Source organism: Chiroxiphia lanceolata, chromosome 2 (assembly GCF_009829145.1).
Source record: "Chiroxiphia lanceolata isolate bChiLan1 chromosome 2, bChiLan1.pri, whole genome shotgun sequence".
NCBI classification, from domain to species: Eukaryota; Metazoa; Chordata; class Aves; order Passeriformes; family Pipridae; genus Chiroxiphia; species Chiroxiphia lanceolata.
This window is the reverse complement of record NC_045638.1, coordinates 94,931,020-94,949,596: the sequence shown is the minus strand read 5'-3', so window position 1 is coordinate 94,949,596 and position 18,577 is coordinate 94,931,020. Positions and strand designations below refer to the sequence as shown.

At 42.3% G+C, this 18,577-nt stretch overlaps 1 protein-coding gene across 1 annotated transcript; it reads left to right on the top strand.

Moving 5' to 3' along the window:
• Nucleotides 1–3,234: 3,234 nt before the first annotated feature.
• On the top strand, nt 3,235–17,686 carry LOC116783503 (beta-1,4-galactosyltransferase 3-like). The gene is made up of 6 exons (XM_032681126.1): nt 3,235–3,812; nt 10,536–10,771; nt 12,412–12,602; nt 13,165–13,287; nt 15,978–16,082; nt 17,029–17,686. Exons 1-6 carry the CDS (start codon nt 3,575–3,577, stop codon nt 17,168–17,170), a joined length of 1,035 nt encoding a protein of 344 aa, XP_032537017.1. The 5' UTR covers nt 3,235–3,574; the 3' UTR covers nt 17,171–17,686.
• Nucleotides 17,687–18,577: the final 891 nt, after the last annotated feature.

Genomic DNA, 18,577 nt, shown 5'->3' with positions numbered 1-18,577 from the left:
AGAAGCTAGCAGATCCAGGTCCTGTTTCTAATGCTCTCACTGATTTGCTCGGGCTTTGGGCCAAGGTACATGACATCAGTTATCTGGGTTTTTTAACGCCAGCAGGGCACTCACCTCCCAGAAAAGTGGAAGAAGTTTTAAGACTTTTCTGAGGAAGCCTTGCTGAAAATTAAGCACAAGCCAAATTCATATCTGTGTAATAAAAAAAATCACATTCACAAAGATGCTGCTTAAAGTACAATGTGAAGTCTACAAGCCAAGATCCTGCAAAAGGCTGAGAAAGAACTTCTGTGGCCAAAGAACCTGAAACATCTACCCCATTAGAAAACAGTCACTCCCAAAAAAGAGGGGTAGCTTTGATTGGCTATAGTGGCTGAAAGTTTCTGCAATGCTTGTACAACAACTAATTCTACCTTCCTCTTCCTTTTGTGGAAACCCTGGGGACTGGGAGGGCAGTGGATATGGCACATTGACCAACACCATAGGAGCATCTGCTCTGGTATTGCTCTGTTACACCAACTGTTCCTCCCCTCCTTCGGCCCTGCATTTTCAAGGCAAAGCTCCCCAAAGTCACTTTGCTGCAGGGATCTAATGCAGGCCCCAGGAGACAGGGCATGGAAGAGAGGTGGAGAGAAAAAGAGCAAGCAAGAATGAATCTTATTAAATGGCAAAGTACTTCTCTCAGTCTCTCATCACATTTGGGGCTGATTGGAGGTAAAACTGCACTCGGAGGGAGGGAAAGCCCCCTCCCCTGGGACAATTCAGAGGCTCTCGCACAAACTTAATTTCAAGCTCTGTTGAAGATGGTGTTTGTCTTTTTTTTTTGTATGCATTCAATTTAATTTCTCAGGCAGACATGTGAAAATGAGAAAGGCCGACTTTTGACTGTGAAGACAGCCCAGTGCCTGTTTCTCACAGATCCAGTCTCACATTGTTTCCCTCCATCGCTGCCCTCAGTAAATCGCTATGCAGAGGTTGCTAAAATGCCCATCACCTCCCTTCCACGCTTCAGTGGAGACAGTTTCATTTTTTTTTTTTTTTTTGCATTTAAGCAATATAATTCACTTTTAATTCAAAACACACCCTAGCTTTTCATAGCTCTGTTTAAAACAGAAGCATTGTGACCTTGGAAAGGCTCAGACCTGCTGGCACCATGAAGTTCTGATCTGTACTTTGCTCTCCAGGCCTGACTTGTTCGCTCTCTTGTGAGAAAACAGGTCTTGGTGGATTTATGATCTACCCATTTTGGTGCTGATGATTGAAGGGGAAAGAGATGAACTGCATTTGGTTTTGGAAGGCTCCCAAGGGAGACATTCCTGGACATTCAGCTCTCTCAGCCCGCACTGAAACACGTGCTGTTTGGCTCCTCTGCAAACAGTTGATCTGGCAAGCTGTATGTTAATTTTCCAGCCTTGAGAGCATACATACACACAGGTAAAAATACAGCTTGGGGTAGGCTTCTGCCTTTCCATCTGACCTGATTTTTCTGACCAGAAACTGGCACAGGGTGACAATTTTTAAAACTAAGCCCTGACTGCAAGGAAGTTAGCAGAGCCACTGGTGTGGGACAGTTCTAATGGGTCCAGCTTCTCCCTTCTCCAGAACAGATGGAGGCAGATATGCTTTGTCTAAGTTGCTCCTACGTTGTGATTTCCTACTGTGATCCAAGGAAGGATCGCAAGCAAGATATAAAGCAGTACTAGACCCTAAAACAATTGCTGTTTGCAACTCCAGGTCATACCACGAAAATCTTAGTTCCTTTGTTTGTTTCATAGCTGACACAGAGATTAATTTTTTCCTGTCCATGGCATTGTACTCACTGGAGCTACCATGGAACAGCAAGCGTTGCTTTGTTTTATGGAAGGGAAGACAAGCAGGGTGGGTTTGCCATGATCGTGGAGGGAATGGCACAGGGAGAATATAAACAGTAGAGACTCACAGCAGTGTGCAAGAAAAGCAAGCTTTGCAGCAGCAGCACTCGGTGGGTTTCAGCAAAGAAAGACTTTGCCCAGGGAAAAGAAACGTTAAGTACATTTTTTATTTTAAAAAACAATTAAGTTTAAATTAAATGTGAAATTATGACAATTTGCATCCAGGCCTTAAGCAATCCACTTAAATTGAATAATGAGTTGTTCTGTGCAGCAGAATGACTGAGGTTGTTTCCTGTAGACGTATGCCCTATCTCTTAGACCAAGTCTGAAGGAAGAGTGCTCCTAGCTCCTCATAAAAGTACTGTCAGCCTCTCCCCCCATCTTTTTCCTATGCCACCCTATTTGGAGGACAAACAGCAGCACATGCTTCACAGAATCACAGAATGGGTAAGGTTGGAAGGGATCACTGGAGATCATCTGGTCCAAGCTCCCTGCTCAAGCAGAATACCCTGGAGCACGTTAGTCAGGATTGTGTCCAAGCGGCTTTGGAATGTCTCCAGAGAAGGAGACTCACAGCCTATCTGGGCAGCCTGTCCTGGTGCTCAGTGCTGTGCCTGATCTGGGATCGCACACAGGGGCTGGCTGCCTGGCCAGTGGCTATACCTTGGAGTGGGATGCTGCCTCCTCTCACAGGCACAGATTTCCTTTTAACTCTCTCCCCAGTGCAAACCCAACCCCTGGCTCTTCTTTGGAGCCTTGTAGGAATTTAATATCTGTAAGACGTCTCTTCCTCTGCCACATTTAAGTGAAAACGGGCACACAAGATCAGGCAGATGACTGACAGCGCAATCTTATAAGAAGCCCCATCTCTTTACAAAATCAGCCAGTGAAGAGAGGATGTGTAAAAGCCAAAATTCTTAGGGACAGCAAGGCCACAGTGGGGCTGGGATGCTGTGGTTCCTTCGGGAGCAGGCAGAGGTGTACCCATTTCACAGAATCACAGAATCAACTAAGTTGGAAAAAAACCCTGGGATCATCAAGTCACATCAAGCACCACCATACCAAGTAGATCATGGCACTTAGTGCCACAGCTGTTCTTTCCTTAAACACCTCCAGGGACAGTGACTCCATCACCTCCCTGGGCAGTCCATTCCGATGTCTAAATTTCTGTTCACCTCTCCCTGACCGATTTAAAGTGGGAACAGCAGCGGGGTGTTGACCGAGGAGACGACACGCTGAGCAGCCCAGTCGGCGGGCACTGTTGGGGGCCGGACTACATCTCCCAGGATGCCGCGCGGCAGCACGGCCCGCCCCGAGCCCGCCCCGGCTCGGCATGCTGGGAGCTGTAGTCTGGCCGCGAGGCGGGCGGGGGTGGGCGGGCGCTGAACCTGTGCCACTACCACAGGGAGCCCGTGCCGTTGTTCCCGGGGCTCTGCTCGGGGTGGCCTTGGACACTCTGGACCCTCTACCAGCCCGCCTGGCACAGCTCGCAGCCGGAACGGGAGGTTTGGCTCTCGGCGTCCTGACGAAGCCGCGCTAGGAGAGCACGCTGCCGCCTCAGAAAGTTGGAGGAGGAGGAACAGGAGGAGGAGGAGGAGAAGGAGAAGGTCTGCACAGCGATGTAGCTCAGAGCGTGGGACGGCGGCTCGTGGAAGGCAGATCAGCTCCTCACCGGCCAGATCCCGGAGCATGGGCTAAAAGCTATGTCCCTCTCCCGTGTGGAAAATCATTGTTTTCTGCTGTTTGTGTGTGTCTTCCAAGCGATATTTATCCTCATCCTCTACCGAGGTGGACCTTCGAATGTGTTTCGCGGGTTTTTAGACTCGCCTCAGGCTGTGGATTACTCGAAGCCCCACGATGTGTACACAAACCTCAGCTTGTTCACCCGGGCTCCCCGTGAGGACGCGATGCCGTACTGCTCCGCTCGGTCACCGGTCCTCGGTAGGTACAAACACAGGGTGTTCACGGTAACCTCGAACGCTTAGCAGGTGTAAGTTGTACCTGCTTCAAACTTTTCCACTTTGGAACCCGCGTACTCACGTAACACTTACCCTGACAGAATTTTCTCCCGTTAACTAACTTGGGTTTTTTTGGTTATGCGAGGAGAAGTATTTTACTGACCTATAAACTTTAGGTCAGTATTAAGGGCTTGGCTACATAGATGTTGAGATTATAGAGCAAGAGTGAAAACAGTGTGTGGTGATAATATCAAGTTAGTAATACTTTTTTTTCTTGGCAGCCCTGAATAAAATGTGCCAACAATTCTGCAGCTGCATAATATTGACCTCTGACTCACCATAATTTCTGTGTTCTTTGTCTCAACCTTATATCAAGCCCGTAGTTCAATATAAATTGATTAAGTTGAATTTAAATATCATTTGCATGAGGATATAGCTTGGCACTTTGGTCTTCATGGTGAACTTATTGGCCTGTGATTGTTACACATCCTTTAGACTTAGAAACTTCTCCATTATACTTAAAAGTCTGGTCACAGATTAGTTTGGATTTACACTAGAACCACATTAGAGCTGATCCTAAAGGCAGCATTCATCCAGCTGTTGCGCTACTAAAACAGTTGAGAATTTTTAAGGAAATACAAAGTCAAACCTATACAGCAAGTGTAGCAATACTAAAGTGGTGATGCATGTCAGGAAATAGTGATTCTGTCAGCATGCACTTAACACCTGGTTTGGGGCCACCAATTTCTTACACTACTGTGTAGCACTTTACTCTTTCCTGGCTTTTCTGAACTGCACGGGTTTTCTGCATATCTAAGTGATGTGTATAACTAGCCTTGGACCTCTGCTTAGTAGTTACCCTGCTGTTCTAGGACAGCTGATCACCACAGATGGAACCCATTAAGAGCAAATGTCTGATCTTGGTTCACGTGGAAGTTTTGTGGGAAGCCAGTGCTCTTGTGTCAAGTTGCTTACTTGTGTTAGAGAACTCTGCTGGGACCCTTCGGATGGGCCTTTTTACACTGCCATCTTTGTAACGATGCCTGCTCTTTTGAGAAGTTTTCTTCCTTCCTCTGTTGTTTGTAGGTAAATGAAACACATGTAGTATGTATGATGAACATGTATGATAACTTTGGGGTATATGTTTCAGCATTTCCCTGGGAAACAGCTCTACTAAGTAAATCCTGAAATCCTGATAGCACAGAGCCTTTTTGCACAGGTGCCAGCTTTAGTGGTCTTAGTGCACTCAGACCATCAGTTCTTCTGGGAAGCTACAATACCTTGTTTCAGACTGAATTGTTTTATTTGAAAAATCACAGCAGAAACGTGACTGCGCCCTATTTGTCTCCACTACTGATGAGAATCCGCTGTCCTAGAGTCAAATGAGACAGCTTTGGTCTCAAAAAAAAAGAACACCAAACAAAACTAGATGCAATTCTGTGCAGCCTGTCTGCAAACCGTCAGATAAGCGGGAGCAGTGACAAATACGGAGGAGGCAGATGCAGGGTAAAATTACACTAATCTGTGCCCCTAGAGCTATGAAGTCCTTTTAAGACTTCTTCTGCCCATCCCTGAGAGTGCTGGGAACAGGGGATTGGCCTGCATGTGGTACTGCAGAGCTAAAATGAAAACATAATGTTAGTCAGAAACAGTCAGTTGGCTGGGAGAAAAAAAGTAAGAGGCAAATGAGGCAGGGTAATTGTGGAGGCTTTGCTGCGTGAAAAATTTTGAGTGGAGCATATGAACCATTTTTGTGGTGAAACACAAGGAATTTGGAGCACTGACACAGATTCAGCTTAAGAAAAATGAGCGCTCTGCTTCAGCTTAACTTTTACTCGGCTGATATTTCCCTTTAAATATAGGAAGTAAATTATTCCTTCTGGTATCTCTGTATGCCAGCGTCTTCTGGGTGTTTTGCTTTGTTTTTAAATGAGAAACATGCTACTTTGCAAGATGGTTTGCCCTTTGTTTTGTATGTAATGGGCACATATGAATAGATATATAAATACTTTATATACATCTTGAATAGTTGTTATCATCTCTCATGGGACTGATCTCTCTTGGAAGTGTTATATCAGAGGCCTTTTAATATTTATTTCATAAACTCTGTTAAATGAGATTTTGAATCAATTCTCGAGGACTCCAGTCTCCAAGTCAGAGCTGGTAATAAGTCACTGTGCCACTCCAAAGCGTGTTAAAGTAACTGGAAGGATGCCAAATGGCTTAAATGGTTTCTGCATCAGGGCTTTTATGAAGTGCAGCACTTTCTCCATTTATATATATATGGTAGATCATTTTGATAACTGTTTGAATGTAAATCAGCTTGCAGCTCATCTTTCTTTTTCCTGCCTCCTCAATCTACAGCATTTTGGTTCTTCCAGGGCTGTGAAATAAGAATTCAAATATAGTTGCTAATCATCTCTGCCTTAGAGGAACTAGACTCTTGCTGACTAGTGGTCCTTTTTTAACATCTGATTAAAGTCTAGACATTGGACCTTTTGTCATCACAACTTGAAAAGCATTGCACAAGGTATTGTGTCTTCATTAATATCATGAATCAATTACTCGAGTTCCCTCTAAGTTTAAAGTTTCTACACAAATAACTGGTTGCCTGTTTCCTCCTCCTCTGTTTTTGGAAAAAGTGAAGTGTTTGTATGCTAGGGTTGTACTTCTTTAAACATAACGAAGTAGCATTTAAATTCAAAATCTGACTTTCTCACATTGCGTGCAAGATGTCGTGTTTTGGTCCGCCTTGTCCTCTTACCAGGAAGAAGTTCGATGCTTAGAAGAATTGGCCTTTTTTTATTATTTTTATTTTGGTTTAAAGAGGTACCTTACTTCATGCATGGGATGTGCTGAACAAGTTGGTTTGACCCTTGAGAACTTTAATAGTTGAAAGTTCTGTCTGTAACTGCTGTTTATAACTCGCTCCAGCTATGGAAGGATTTTTTTCCAAGCCCTCCTTACAGCAGTTACTGCCTTTCACTCCCATCTGTCATAACCTTTTCATGAGCGTGACCATCTGTTGTGGTAATAAGTAGCTTCTGCTACGTTTTCTAATGCTACCAGAGTTTCTTCTCTTGGATTTAAGGAAAAATAAAAAGGTGGTAATGCTGAGATTTATTTTCAGTTGCCACTGAGGCAGCCTTGTATTCTGTCATCAAAAACCTATGCTTAAATTAAAGCCGTTGGTCTGCTTTTTTTTTTTTCCTTCAAGCAGTGTTAGAGTTACACAAATATGACTCTGTTAATGTCGTGTGTGTGGTGCTGCGTTATCTCAGTGCAGCATTCATCCATGCTACCTTTCACATTTCCTTAGCTTGTGTAAGTTCTGCTTGTTCTGGTTGAGCTTGGTAATTAGAGCTGCAAACTCTAAATGTGTAGCAAGGAGTTTAGAAGTCAAGTAGTTACTTTCTTAAGGTGGGATGGATCTGATCAAAATCAAGAGATCCCCGATAGACAAATGTGTTGCCTAGAAAGTAAAGTAAACAGGGAGTGTGTTGTTACTGGCACAACAATGCAGACAGGGAATCGTGAGCTGTACACACTGAATTTCATATTAATTAAACACCCTCTGTGTGATGGTACAGGCACAGAAAGAGCTTAGGAACCAGGCTATGGAGAAATTGCTTGGACAGTTCAGGGTCTTGGCTCTGTACCTTGCCTGAATTAAGATCCTATGCTTTCTGGTATGTCTAAGATGGGTTTTTCCTCCTTTCTAAAAGCTGTGCTTTAGCAGTTTTATTTTTCCCTCTTTGGTCCAGCCTGCAACTGCTCTGTTCACATTTGGGATTTAATTGGATTAAGATGCATTAACCTTTTGTTAGTTGGGCAGAAAGGATACATGAGAGCCAGAATTTAGCTTGTAGCCAAGGAGTGTAGAGCAGCCAGAGATTTTGGAAATATAAGTCACACTAATTTCTTTTCTCCTTAACGTATACTAGTTTCACTTTCTGAGCTGAGTTGTTTGAGGTGTGCAGCCAGGCAGCACGGGAGAAATGACATCTTGAAAAAACTGGAAAATGCATATACTACCCTCCTGAATGGTATGCTTGGGTATGGAAGGAGAGAACAGGAGTGAAACTATTGCGTGTTATCTTACTCATACCCTTTAACACTCAAATTTAGATTTATTTTTTTTTTTTAATTTAAGGATTATCGCTGCAGAATCTTACTCTGCAATACAAAGAGTCCTAATTGCTTTATAGAAAGCAAAATCCTGCCTTTGTGGAAGGGATTAATTCTCTTTCTTATATGTTCCTTGGAGCTGTGATTTATAATTGAAATCCCTGAATATAACATTTCTTTATCAAGCTCCAGTTGTCATAAAATCCATGGTTAATGGTGCTTTAGTTAAAAGATCTGATAATCAGGGAGTCCACAGATCTAAAAGGCAATATAAACTACAAGTTAAAAACATTGTTGGACTGAAATGTGGGGGTCTTAAAGGCAGAAAAGGAAACTGTATGCATAGAAGTAGGTGACAACATCATAAAATCTTAACTGTAAATGTGACCTAGATTCATGGGCCCACAGCATGATTCTCTGAAGAACTACCCTTCTGTTTCAGGTACAAATATATAGCAATGTACTCCAGTTTCCTGCTGAGGATAATGCAGTCAAAATCATATTCCCCTTCATTTTAGGTGCTTGAGGAAGGACTGAAAAGGGATACTTAAGAGTCAGCTGTTGCACGATCTTGCCGACAAGCAACATTCAGGTTTTCTTTTTAAAAACAAATAGAAACCAACCAACAAAAACCATGAAGTGGGATTCACAGTTGCTAGACCTTTTTGACAGCATGAGGAATGAGATCAGTGGCTGCTAAGAGTTGACCTTCAGGAAATGCCATTTGTATGTTCCTTTGCCCATCAGAAATGTGATGTATAACAACTTCCACATAGTAGCAAAACATTTCCCAGTTCTGAATGGACACCTCGAACCTTACGGTAAATTTAGTCCCTAAGCCTTGTTACTGCTCAAAAAAAAGAACCCACCAAACCCCAAAACAAACAAACAAAACCAAAACCAAACCCCAAACACACAAAACCAGTGGAGGATGTTGCTTCCTTCTGTGTCAGTTAAACAGGATGTGGGTGAGCACAGGCTCAATTTTTATGTTTTTCAGTAGAATTGTAGCAGAGACTTGAATGAAGGATGGCCTGGAAGAAGCAGTTTCTGGACCATCTTAATTAGTCTTAAGATACACCTATATCTCTTCCTGCTCAAATGAAAGCTACTAAGCACCAGGCCTAAACATTTGCCCTCTCTGAGGCTTCATTGTCAGAAGTTTTTAGAGAGAATAATTTACTTCAGTGGTTTGAGACGGAGTCTGACTTACAAGACATGGAATAAGTCAGCTGTAGCATTAAATATGAGCTTGGAAGGAAAAAAAAAATCTCGTTTAGAGCTATTTAAAAAAAAACCAACAACAAACTTGCCTTACAGACTTCTGGTGAAAAAAATATTTTGCCTTTGGTAGCATGGTCCGCAGAGAACTGTTGAATAGAAATGTCACTTGAAATTGTCAGCTTGTAATTATGATTTAGGTGAAAGTTTTTCCCTCGTTCTTTAAAGTATTAGGTTTTAATCTTGCTCTGCATTTGTGCTTTATTTTCTTAGAAGTTGACAGTTGTAGGAAATCATTAAGACACACTGATTTGTATATAAATGTAACTCTTCTGCTACTTCTGGAAGCTTTTCTCAGTACCCAGGATGACAGGCATTTAAATAATTGTAGAATTTGTTTATTTATATCATACAGTGAGATCTGTGTTAAAATGGTAATTGATTCTTTTTTTCACTTGTGACTTTTCAAGCTTTTTCCACCTAAAGAATGGAAGAATTCACGTAAAAATGCAAATTAATGTTTTTAATTAGGTAAAAACTGCTGAACATATTCAGTATGTTTTGTATTTAAAATTGAGGTGCTGAGTAGAGGAACAGTGATATGTAATTTCTTGTGCTACCTTGCGCCTGTTCCTGAAAATGTAACACCTTTCTTCCTTCTCATTTCTGTCATCTGCTTCTCCCAACACTTTGAAGTACTGCCTACTTATCACAGTGTATAAAATGAAATAATATAGCAAATACAAGCCCTTGTGGCATGTGATTATAACATCAAATTGAACTTGAAACATTTTTTAAGATAAAGCTAAAGTACTTGTATTCATCCAGGCTTTAAACTATTTCTCCCCTGACCTGCTGAATATCCATTTGGACGTGTTTGTCCTCAAATCTCTTCTGAAAGAGGCTTAGAGAAATTTTCTAGATGGGCAGCAAAAGCAGATGTGTCTGTTCATCTTGATTAATCTTCAACTCTATTCTTACGGTGAATACATTATTCAAGGATCTCATCCAAGCAACACGAGACTGTAGGAGGGAGCCAATACCAGGGAAGAGCAAGCTGTGCAGGAGCCCAGTGAGACCTGCTGGCTGTGCCAGGACTCGGGATGCCTGGCAGGGAGTGTGCCATCCTGGTACTGAGCCCGGCACCCCTCGGTGTGGAGCCCTGGGGAGGTGACCAGCAGGCAGTGGTGAAATTCCTCCCGTAGGCACAGCTGTGTGGGCATTGTTACCTGCTCTGTGGTAGGGCTGGTGTCCGAAGTAGTGGACATATGTAGCTCATCTGGTAGGTCTGAATGAGGGCTGAGAAACATCACTGATCTTACTCTTTTTTATTTCTCTTTTCTGTCTCTCCTTACAGTTGGTCCATTAACCATCACCTTCAGGATGCTCCCTAGTGAAAGGATGATCATCAAAAAAAATCCTTTCGTTCAGTCTGGTGGCCACTACAGGCCACCTCACTGCTTCGCCCGCTACAAGTCCGCCATCCTTGTGGCCTACAGGAACCAGGAGAAGTACCTCCACCATCTTCTCTACTACATTCATCCTTTCTTGCAGCGCCAGCAGCTCAGTTACACTATCTACTTGATTCAGCAGGTAAATCTAAATCAAATGTGCCTGGTGGTGCAGCTGAGCTTCCCAGTTATGGGTTAGTTCTGAATTTGAAATACCCCTGGGTCGGGGCAACCGTCAGTATCAGTACAGAGTGGGGGTGAACAGATTGAGAGCAGCCCTGCCAAGAGGGACTTGGGGATGCTGTTGGATGAGAGAGTGGACATGACCCAGCAATGTGAACTTGCGGCCCTGAAAGCCAAATGTGTCCTGGCCTGCACCAAAAGCAGCGTGGCCAGCAGATTGAGGGAGGTGATTCTGCCCCTCTATTCCACTCTGGTGAGACCCCACCTGGAGTGCTGCATCCAGATCTGGGGTCCCAACACAGGAAGGAACTGCTGGAGCAAGTCCAGAGGAGGGCCACCAGGGTGATTAGAGGGCTGGAGCACCTCTCCTGTGAGGAAAGGCTAAGAGAATTGAGATTGTTCAGCCTGGAAAAGAGACAGCCTAGGGGTGACCTGGTTGTGGTCTTCTAGTACCTAAAGGGAGTCTACAAAACAGATTGAGAGAGACTTTTTACAAGAGCATATAGTGACAGGACAAGGAGGAATGGCTTTAAACTGAGAGAGAATAGGTTTAGATTAGATAGGAGAAAAAAATTCTTTACTGTGAGGATGGTGAGGCACTGGAACAGGCTGCCCAGAGAAGTTGTCGATGCCCCATTCTTGGAAGTGTTCAAGACCAGGTTGGATGGAGCCCTGAGCTACCTGGTCTAGTGAAAGGTGTCCCTGCCCATGGCAGGGGGTTTGGACCTAGATCATCTTTAAGGTCCCTTCCAAGCCAGGCCATTCTATGATTCTATGAAATATGACTCTTCTAGTATGGAAATACTGTTTTATGCATGGGCTGAGAAGAGATCAGTTACATATTGTCCCATCTCCATGGCTGCTAATGATTGAAATATCATAACACTCGTCAAGATCATCATTCCACCATTGATTGGTTCTGTTGGAGATTTTCTTCTAGAGGGATAAGTTGCCATTTAAGTGAAACCTTGTATTTTCATCTGTTTGAGAGCTGAATGTGGTTTGTCTGTAGCTTGTCAGTGTGGCTACTAAGCAAAATCTTAAGACTAAATGCTAAAGTGAAGTTGGATATTTTCTCTCTGTATCGAATACAAACATCTGGCTTGACCCTGCTGAGGGGCAACCTATGCAGGGCAAACAGCTTTTTGTAACTGAGGTGCACTGGTGTTGCAAAAGATCAGTGGTGAGAGAGCAAGTTTTGGATTCATGAATTAAAACTGATAGTTTATTGGAAGGGAGAAGAGGCTTTTTTCTTTGACCAAGATCTTTTTTTCTCATTTCTAAGCTTTAATAAACAGTGGTCAGGGCAAACATGTTGATGTGCAGATGTACCCCTGAGGATTGGCTTATGGATCTCTTGAAAGTCAGCCTTCTTCAGGTGCCAACAGTGTATAGCCCCTGACACAGCAAAGCTGACAATTGTTGAGAATGTTTGAAGAGGGTGGGTGAAATCTTCAGAGTTGGGAACATGGAATTTGCAGCCAGTATTGATTCGTTACTGTGTAATTCAATTGAATAAGGCTTTTTTACTAACACAAATTTTTAATTGCGTTACCATCTTTGTTGTTTTGGTGAAGAAATGCAGGTTTTCTTTTCCAGGTGGGGACTGGTTCATTTAACCGAGCAAAGTTACTTAATGTTGGTGTCCGGGAAGCCATGAAGGATGAAGACTGGGACTGCCTTGTCCTGCATGATGTTGACCTAGTACCTGAGAATGACTATAACCTCTACATTTGCGATGAATACTATCCCAAGCATATGGCAAGTGCCATGGATAAGTTTCAGTACGTGTAAGTGCCTCCATTTGCTTTCTGTTTATGCATTCTACTTGGTTCACTTTCTGCTTAGAAAGTAGGGGTGGGAACAGTAAAAGATAGAACTTTTAAGAGGTTTTCTGTGTGTTAGTTTTGCAGTAGTGACTTCCCTAGAAAAGGATATTCTTGACCTGAGCATGCAATCTTGAACAATTCCTTTGCCTGTAGTTCCCTGTTACACTGATAACTCAGCTTGGTAACTGGCAGGTTTCAGTTTGACTTTCCTTCAAGAAAGTAGGAAAGTAGATGGAAAATACTGGATCATATGGAAGATGATGTGATAGGATGCAGGTATTTTAAACTGACCCAAGATGTGAAATTTGAAACCAGCTTTACTTTGGTCTACTGTGGGGGAGGATGGCAGGGGACAATGTGGGGAATGATAGGAATTACATTGGGTTTACTGATTTGGGTTTTAGCATTGTGATGACAGTCTCTGTAAAACATATGTGTGACTTGGATCACATTGTTAGATGTGTTAAATGTATTAGGCTTCAATATTGATGCTTTTTTTGTTGTTTTTTTTTTTCTCTTGTAGTCTGCCTTACAAGACCTTTTTTGGAGGTGTATCTGCCCTGACTCCAGATCATTACATGAAGATGAATGGGTTTCCAAACACATACTGGGGTGATGGTGGTGAAAATGACGACATTGCTACAAGGTACTAATGCACAGGACAGGCTTAAAATAGCACCAAGCTGGCTAATGAAGTGTAGCATTACCCTAAGAAAGGAACCGAGACATTGTTCCTTAATGTGCTTGCAGTATCATTATAATCCAAAATGCTGTTGGCATTGGGAATGGTTAATATCAGAAGCTGCTCAGAAGCTATGAATCCAATCACTGTGTGCTGGGAAAACAAAGCTTTCTTGGCTCTGGAGAGCAGAATGTTACTTCACATCCTTGTGCCTTTAGTCCAAGGGGTTATAAACACTAGGAGCTGACAAGTGCCTCATTTGACGTGGACAGCCCCAACAGAGGGAAGGAACCTGCAAGCTTGACAAATAAGAAGGTACTTACTAATTCTCAGACAGTTGGGAATTTAAGTTAAGTGCATTTAGGTTGCTCCAAGTATTATCTAATCACCAGTACTGGGCATTAAGAAATGCAAGAAATTCTATCTTTTGTCTGCAGTGCTGGGTGATGGAGAAGCCTGTGTACTACTGTGAGTCAGTGACAGCAAGAGTTGATGGTCTTTCTTGTACTTGGGTTGCCATGGCAGCAGCATGCTATAGGAGCGAGATGAGTTTAGTTCCAGGTACTCTGCCTCATGCGAATTCCTCAAGTACAGAATCATGGCTGCAGCTTCTTTATTCAGCTTTGCAGTTGCACTGAGCACCTTTATCATCCAGCACAGGCAGGCCCATGGGGAGTTTATAAAACTAAACTGACCATAGAAGGCTTTTTTTTTTTTTGTCCTACACAGTGCAACAAGTTACGTGAGGTTTTTCAAAGCAGTTATTTGTCTGGAAATTGAAAGTCAGATTTTCTAACGTAGAATTCTTCCTTTGCCTTTCAGATGAAACCAACTAAAAGGTTGTATGTTTCTGCATTTATGAAAGGAATGGAATGCCAGGAAAATAGATCTTTACATCAAACTCTACAATATTGGGTCTATTCAGCTGTTCTTAGGACCGCTTAGGCATCTAATGTGGTTTTCGGTATGAGGGATAAAGAATCATACCTGCTATGCATAGGAGTGCACTTCCTTGAAGAGACTCCTGGAAGACAAGTGGATTATGTAGCTCCCAAAATAGCCCTTTCTTGAAGGGAATTAGATCATATGTTTTCAGAGAAAACTTATATTAATGATTAGCAGTGTTTTGGCCCAGAGATACATGTAGGCCGTGGACAGTGCCTGTTAATGATTTATTCACATTCTGAAGTCTCAACCTGCCTAAGTTAGAAATGAGCGGCTGTTCTTAAATGACCACCTGGTATTTGGATTTTAGGAGGTGCTTAAGCATTTCTTACCGTGTAGCAACAAAATTAATGACTTTTTTGACATTGCAATATCCAATTTCAAAAAGTCCTGTGTAAAATTTTTTTTTTCTGGGATGCTGCTTATTAAAGCAGAGCTAGTGGCAAAAAAACTGCTGGCTGCTACTTACATTTGGCAGACTGCAGAACTGTATTAGGTGTAGCAAACACCAGGATCTACCTTCTCTTAGAGGAAAACAGTATTTGAATTGGAACCACTTATGTGTTTACATTATCAACTACAAGAAAGTCTGTTGGGTTCTTCTTAACAGTAAATTAATGGAATAACTGCACCATATGACAGTTTAATTTTGCAGTGCAAAAACTGTAACAGCAAATCTAGTTTCGTGTTCTTGCTTGTCTCTTTATGATTGAATGTGCCATAAGCTTATGTTCAGAAAACAACAAACCATCTAAAACTCGATCTGAAATAATAGTATTATAACACTGTCAGTAAAGTGTTATAATACTCTGATGGCTCTAAACTAACAAATACTTTCAGTTCTGTGGCCTCTTTCAGCTTTATAACATTCCTGCTATATCAAATGTCGATGGAACGCAGTCAAATGCTCAAAACATGCCAGTTAGATAACCTCAACTGAGCAAACATTCATTCTTACATTCAGAGAAACCTTCTTTGTGTAAGGGCTGTCCTGTGATAACAGAGGTTTGGTAGCCATTGCACTATTAAAGGCACTTCTTATTGGCAAACTAACATAGGTGCCATCAGCAGTGGGTTGTGGGTTGCTTGAGAGTCACCCAAAATGCTGTTTTTAGGAGCTCTGTTCTAGAATTCTGAGCCCTCAGTTCACTCATGTCTTATCTAACTGTCCCACAGCTGAGCTCACATTTGCTCACATTTGTTTATCTGGTGACTGTACTTATCACTAATCTTTTATGAACCAGTATAATCAGGCCATCTGAATGAATGGCACTTCTCAAAGAACAGTGTGTCTTAATCTGGTTTTGAAATTTAGGACTGGCTTCCTTTCAGAAACTGCAAGTTTGAGGTCTTTTTTTTTTTTTTTTTTTTTTTTTTTTTAGGACAAAAAGGACCTCTAGGCAGCAAAAGCTTTGCTCTGAGAAGGAAGTGGAATAATGATTTTGTCAAATTCATAGGAATTGCTCTTAAATGCTCTGTATGCTTTTGCTCATTCCCTGCTTGTCATAATCCTCTTGTACCCTGTGGAAGTGCACTGCAGCTGGGAGCTTTCTAGCCCAAGCTTGGCCTCTACCCTGCTAGAGAAGATCATGTGCTGCTTCTGCATTTTGTTTTTATTGCATTAACACTGAAAATCATCTCTGACTATAACTAAGTCTAGAAACAGCATCTTTATGCCTAAGCAAATATTTTTATATGTTGTTTTAAAGGATTCAGTTAGCAGGAATGAAAATAGTCCGGACATCACCTCACCTTGGACGCTACAAAGTGATGAACTACGAGGAAGACACAGAGATGCAAGAACCTTGGAGAAGGTAACTGTTTGGGTTGGGGGTTACTCTTTGCCTTGTAGCAGGCAGAGTATTACTGTCATCTTCCCCAGAACAGGCAGTAAATATACCTCATGTCACTGCTGCTTCTGCTTTAGGGAGGCTATTTAGAAGCAGCTCCCAGCCAGTTTCAACTGAATCACTCGGCTCCTGTCGTTGCATGTGAAGGGTTTCTCCTTGTTTCCTACCTTTTTTTCCTGTTGTGAAGACACATTCTAGCTGGGAAGCTAACACATGTCAGACTTAAGCACCAAATAATTCAGGGAGTAAAACTTTAGGAAAAAATACTGCCTGTCTTGTAAATAGGGAGAGTTCACTTTGAAGAGGCACTTTGTTACAACTTCCCTATAACAAAAACTTGCTCTTCGATCTGTGTGGAGTTACAATCTGCCATTAAAATAGTGGAAACCAGTATTCTCACTTGAAGACATGTCAAAGGTGCTATGACAGACTTTATCTAACACTGTTTTATATAGAAGAGCTGGAGGAGGGTGTTGGGTCAAGCGTGGTGGAGGCTTCTCATACGGACAGTGCAGATTTCCCTTTATCATCTCAAAACTCAGGTTTCCATAACAACCCTGTCTAAAAACCTACCTACAGCAGCCTGTGTACACCGTTGCTGCAAGCCTCTGTGTTGCACTCCCAGGTCTCTCTAAGCAGCTGCCAGCTTCCTGGGCTTTGGCAGACTGTAGCTGCCACCTCACTGGTCTCCCTGTTTGATTAGGGTCCAGTCCAAATTGTCTTCCTTGTTCAGAAAACTCAGTGTGAATGTATTGTAATCTGTCGTTTATTCTGTATCATGTGGGAAGAGTTTTCTCAGGGCTTTTCTGCTACCCCCTTGAGCCCTCTAGAATCCTCTTTGTTTCTTCTGCAGCTTCAGCTGCAAACATCGCCTTCGTTCTTCTAACTGCAGGTATTCTTCCTTCCTCAGGCCTACTTCTCAACACAACACCAGGAAAACATGGAAAGCTGATGGAATGAATTCATTACAATTTAGGCTCCTTTCCAGGACAAAGCATCCTCTTTATACCAAGATCACTGTGGACATTGGATATGTTCCCCCATTTTCTTAAGAGACTGAAAACAAAAGCAGAGGTTGGGTGCAGCCTGGGCATTCAGCTGCTACCTCCAACTGTCCTGTGCAGTCTGCACCACCTGAGAGTAATCCTTTTGCCTTTCATGCATTTCAGTTTTCTTCAAACTGTTTAAGATTTAGAAGGACAGGCTTCAGGAATAGGATATGACAGCTAATAAGCAGGCTGTGGCTTACTGTAAAAATTGTCCACGTCACTGTAAAACTAACTACTGAGCCAAGTCTCCTTGACAGTAAGCTGATCCAAGGTTTCTGGAACCTTTGTTCCATAACTGGATAGCTCTGTCCTGCTTTGTACTTAAGTGTTAAGTAGGATGCAAGCCATTCTGTCAGAATGGCCTCTGAAGTGTTATATTTTGAGAAAGTGTTGAAGCCAGTCACAGTTCTGTAAATATCCTTTGTGAATTTGAGTAAAATAAATAGAGTTCTGTGTTTGGCTTAAGAGTTTTATAAAATATTAAATAAGAGTGTAATAAAAGAGAAAGTTGCCCTGAAACCAAACAAACCAGAGCTTAAGTCCCTGCTTTTCTTTCTGGCCTGATCCATCAGTGTTTAAATGTTTTTATTCTAGCTATGCTACAGCTATACTGTAAGTGATGCAGGGTGAATGGGACCTGAGGCTGTCACCTAGTGTAACCTCCTGCTCAGAGCAGGGAAATTAATCTAGTACTTCAGCTGTTGCTCAGATATTAATAATCATTCAAGGTTGAGCAGTCTTCAACATAAAATACTTCTAAAAATTAAATACTAGAGGAAAAACTAAGTAAAACATGTCAACAGTGGAGCTGTGACCCTGGCAGGAATGCATTTGTACTTACCTGAGATTTCACAGTCTGCCCAAGCCCTTGCTGTAAACTTTCTCTGTCTGCCCAGTCAGTCTGTAGCATTGCCTGCCAGGTCCAGTTATTTTGAGAGCAGGACACTGGGTATTTCTGCTTGTTACTTGAAGATAAAAAAAATTCCTTGTTCACTGAAAAGCTGCATCTATCCCACTACACCTAAAAAACAATTAAAGTTTCAGTCTTCTCTACAGTTGAAATATGTCCTAAAAGAAACTCTCCTGTGCCTCGCTTCACATTTACATATAAAACCAGTTAAGTATAATACAGTAAGGCAAGTGCTCTAATCAAGATTTTAGCACAAATCCTGTAGCACAGTGGAACAGTTAGTTATCTTTCACCTGTCTTCTTCAGCAAGACTCAAAAATAACAATAGCCTGGGTATGTGTACAAATACACAGTCTACTAACAGCATGGCCCAAAATGTGGAGAGGATTTTCTCTCCATCTGACACAGCTGGCTATTGCTTTTCCTTCCAGATCCCCGGAGACTAACACACATCCTGCTGCAGCATCGAGACTTTGATCACTGCCACAGTCCCTCAGCAG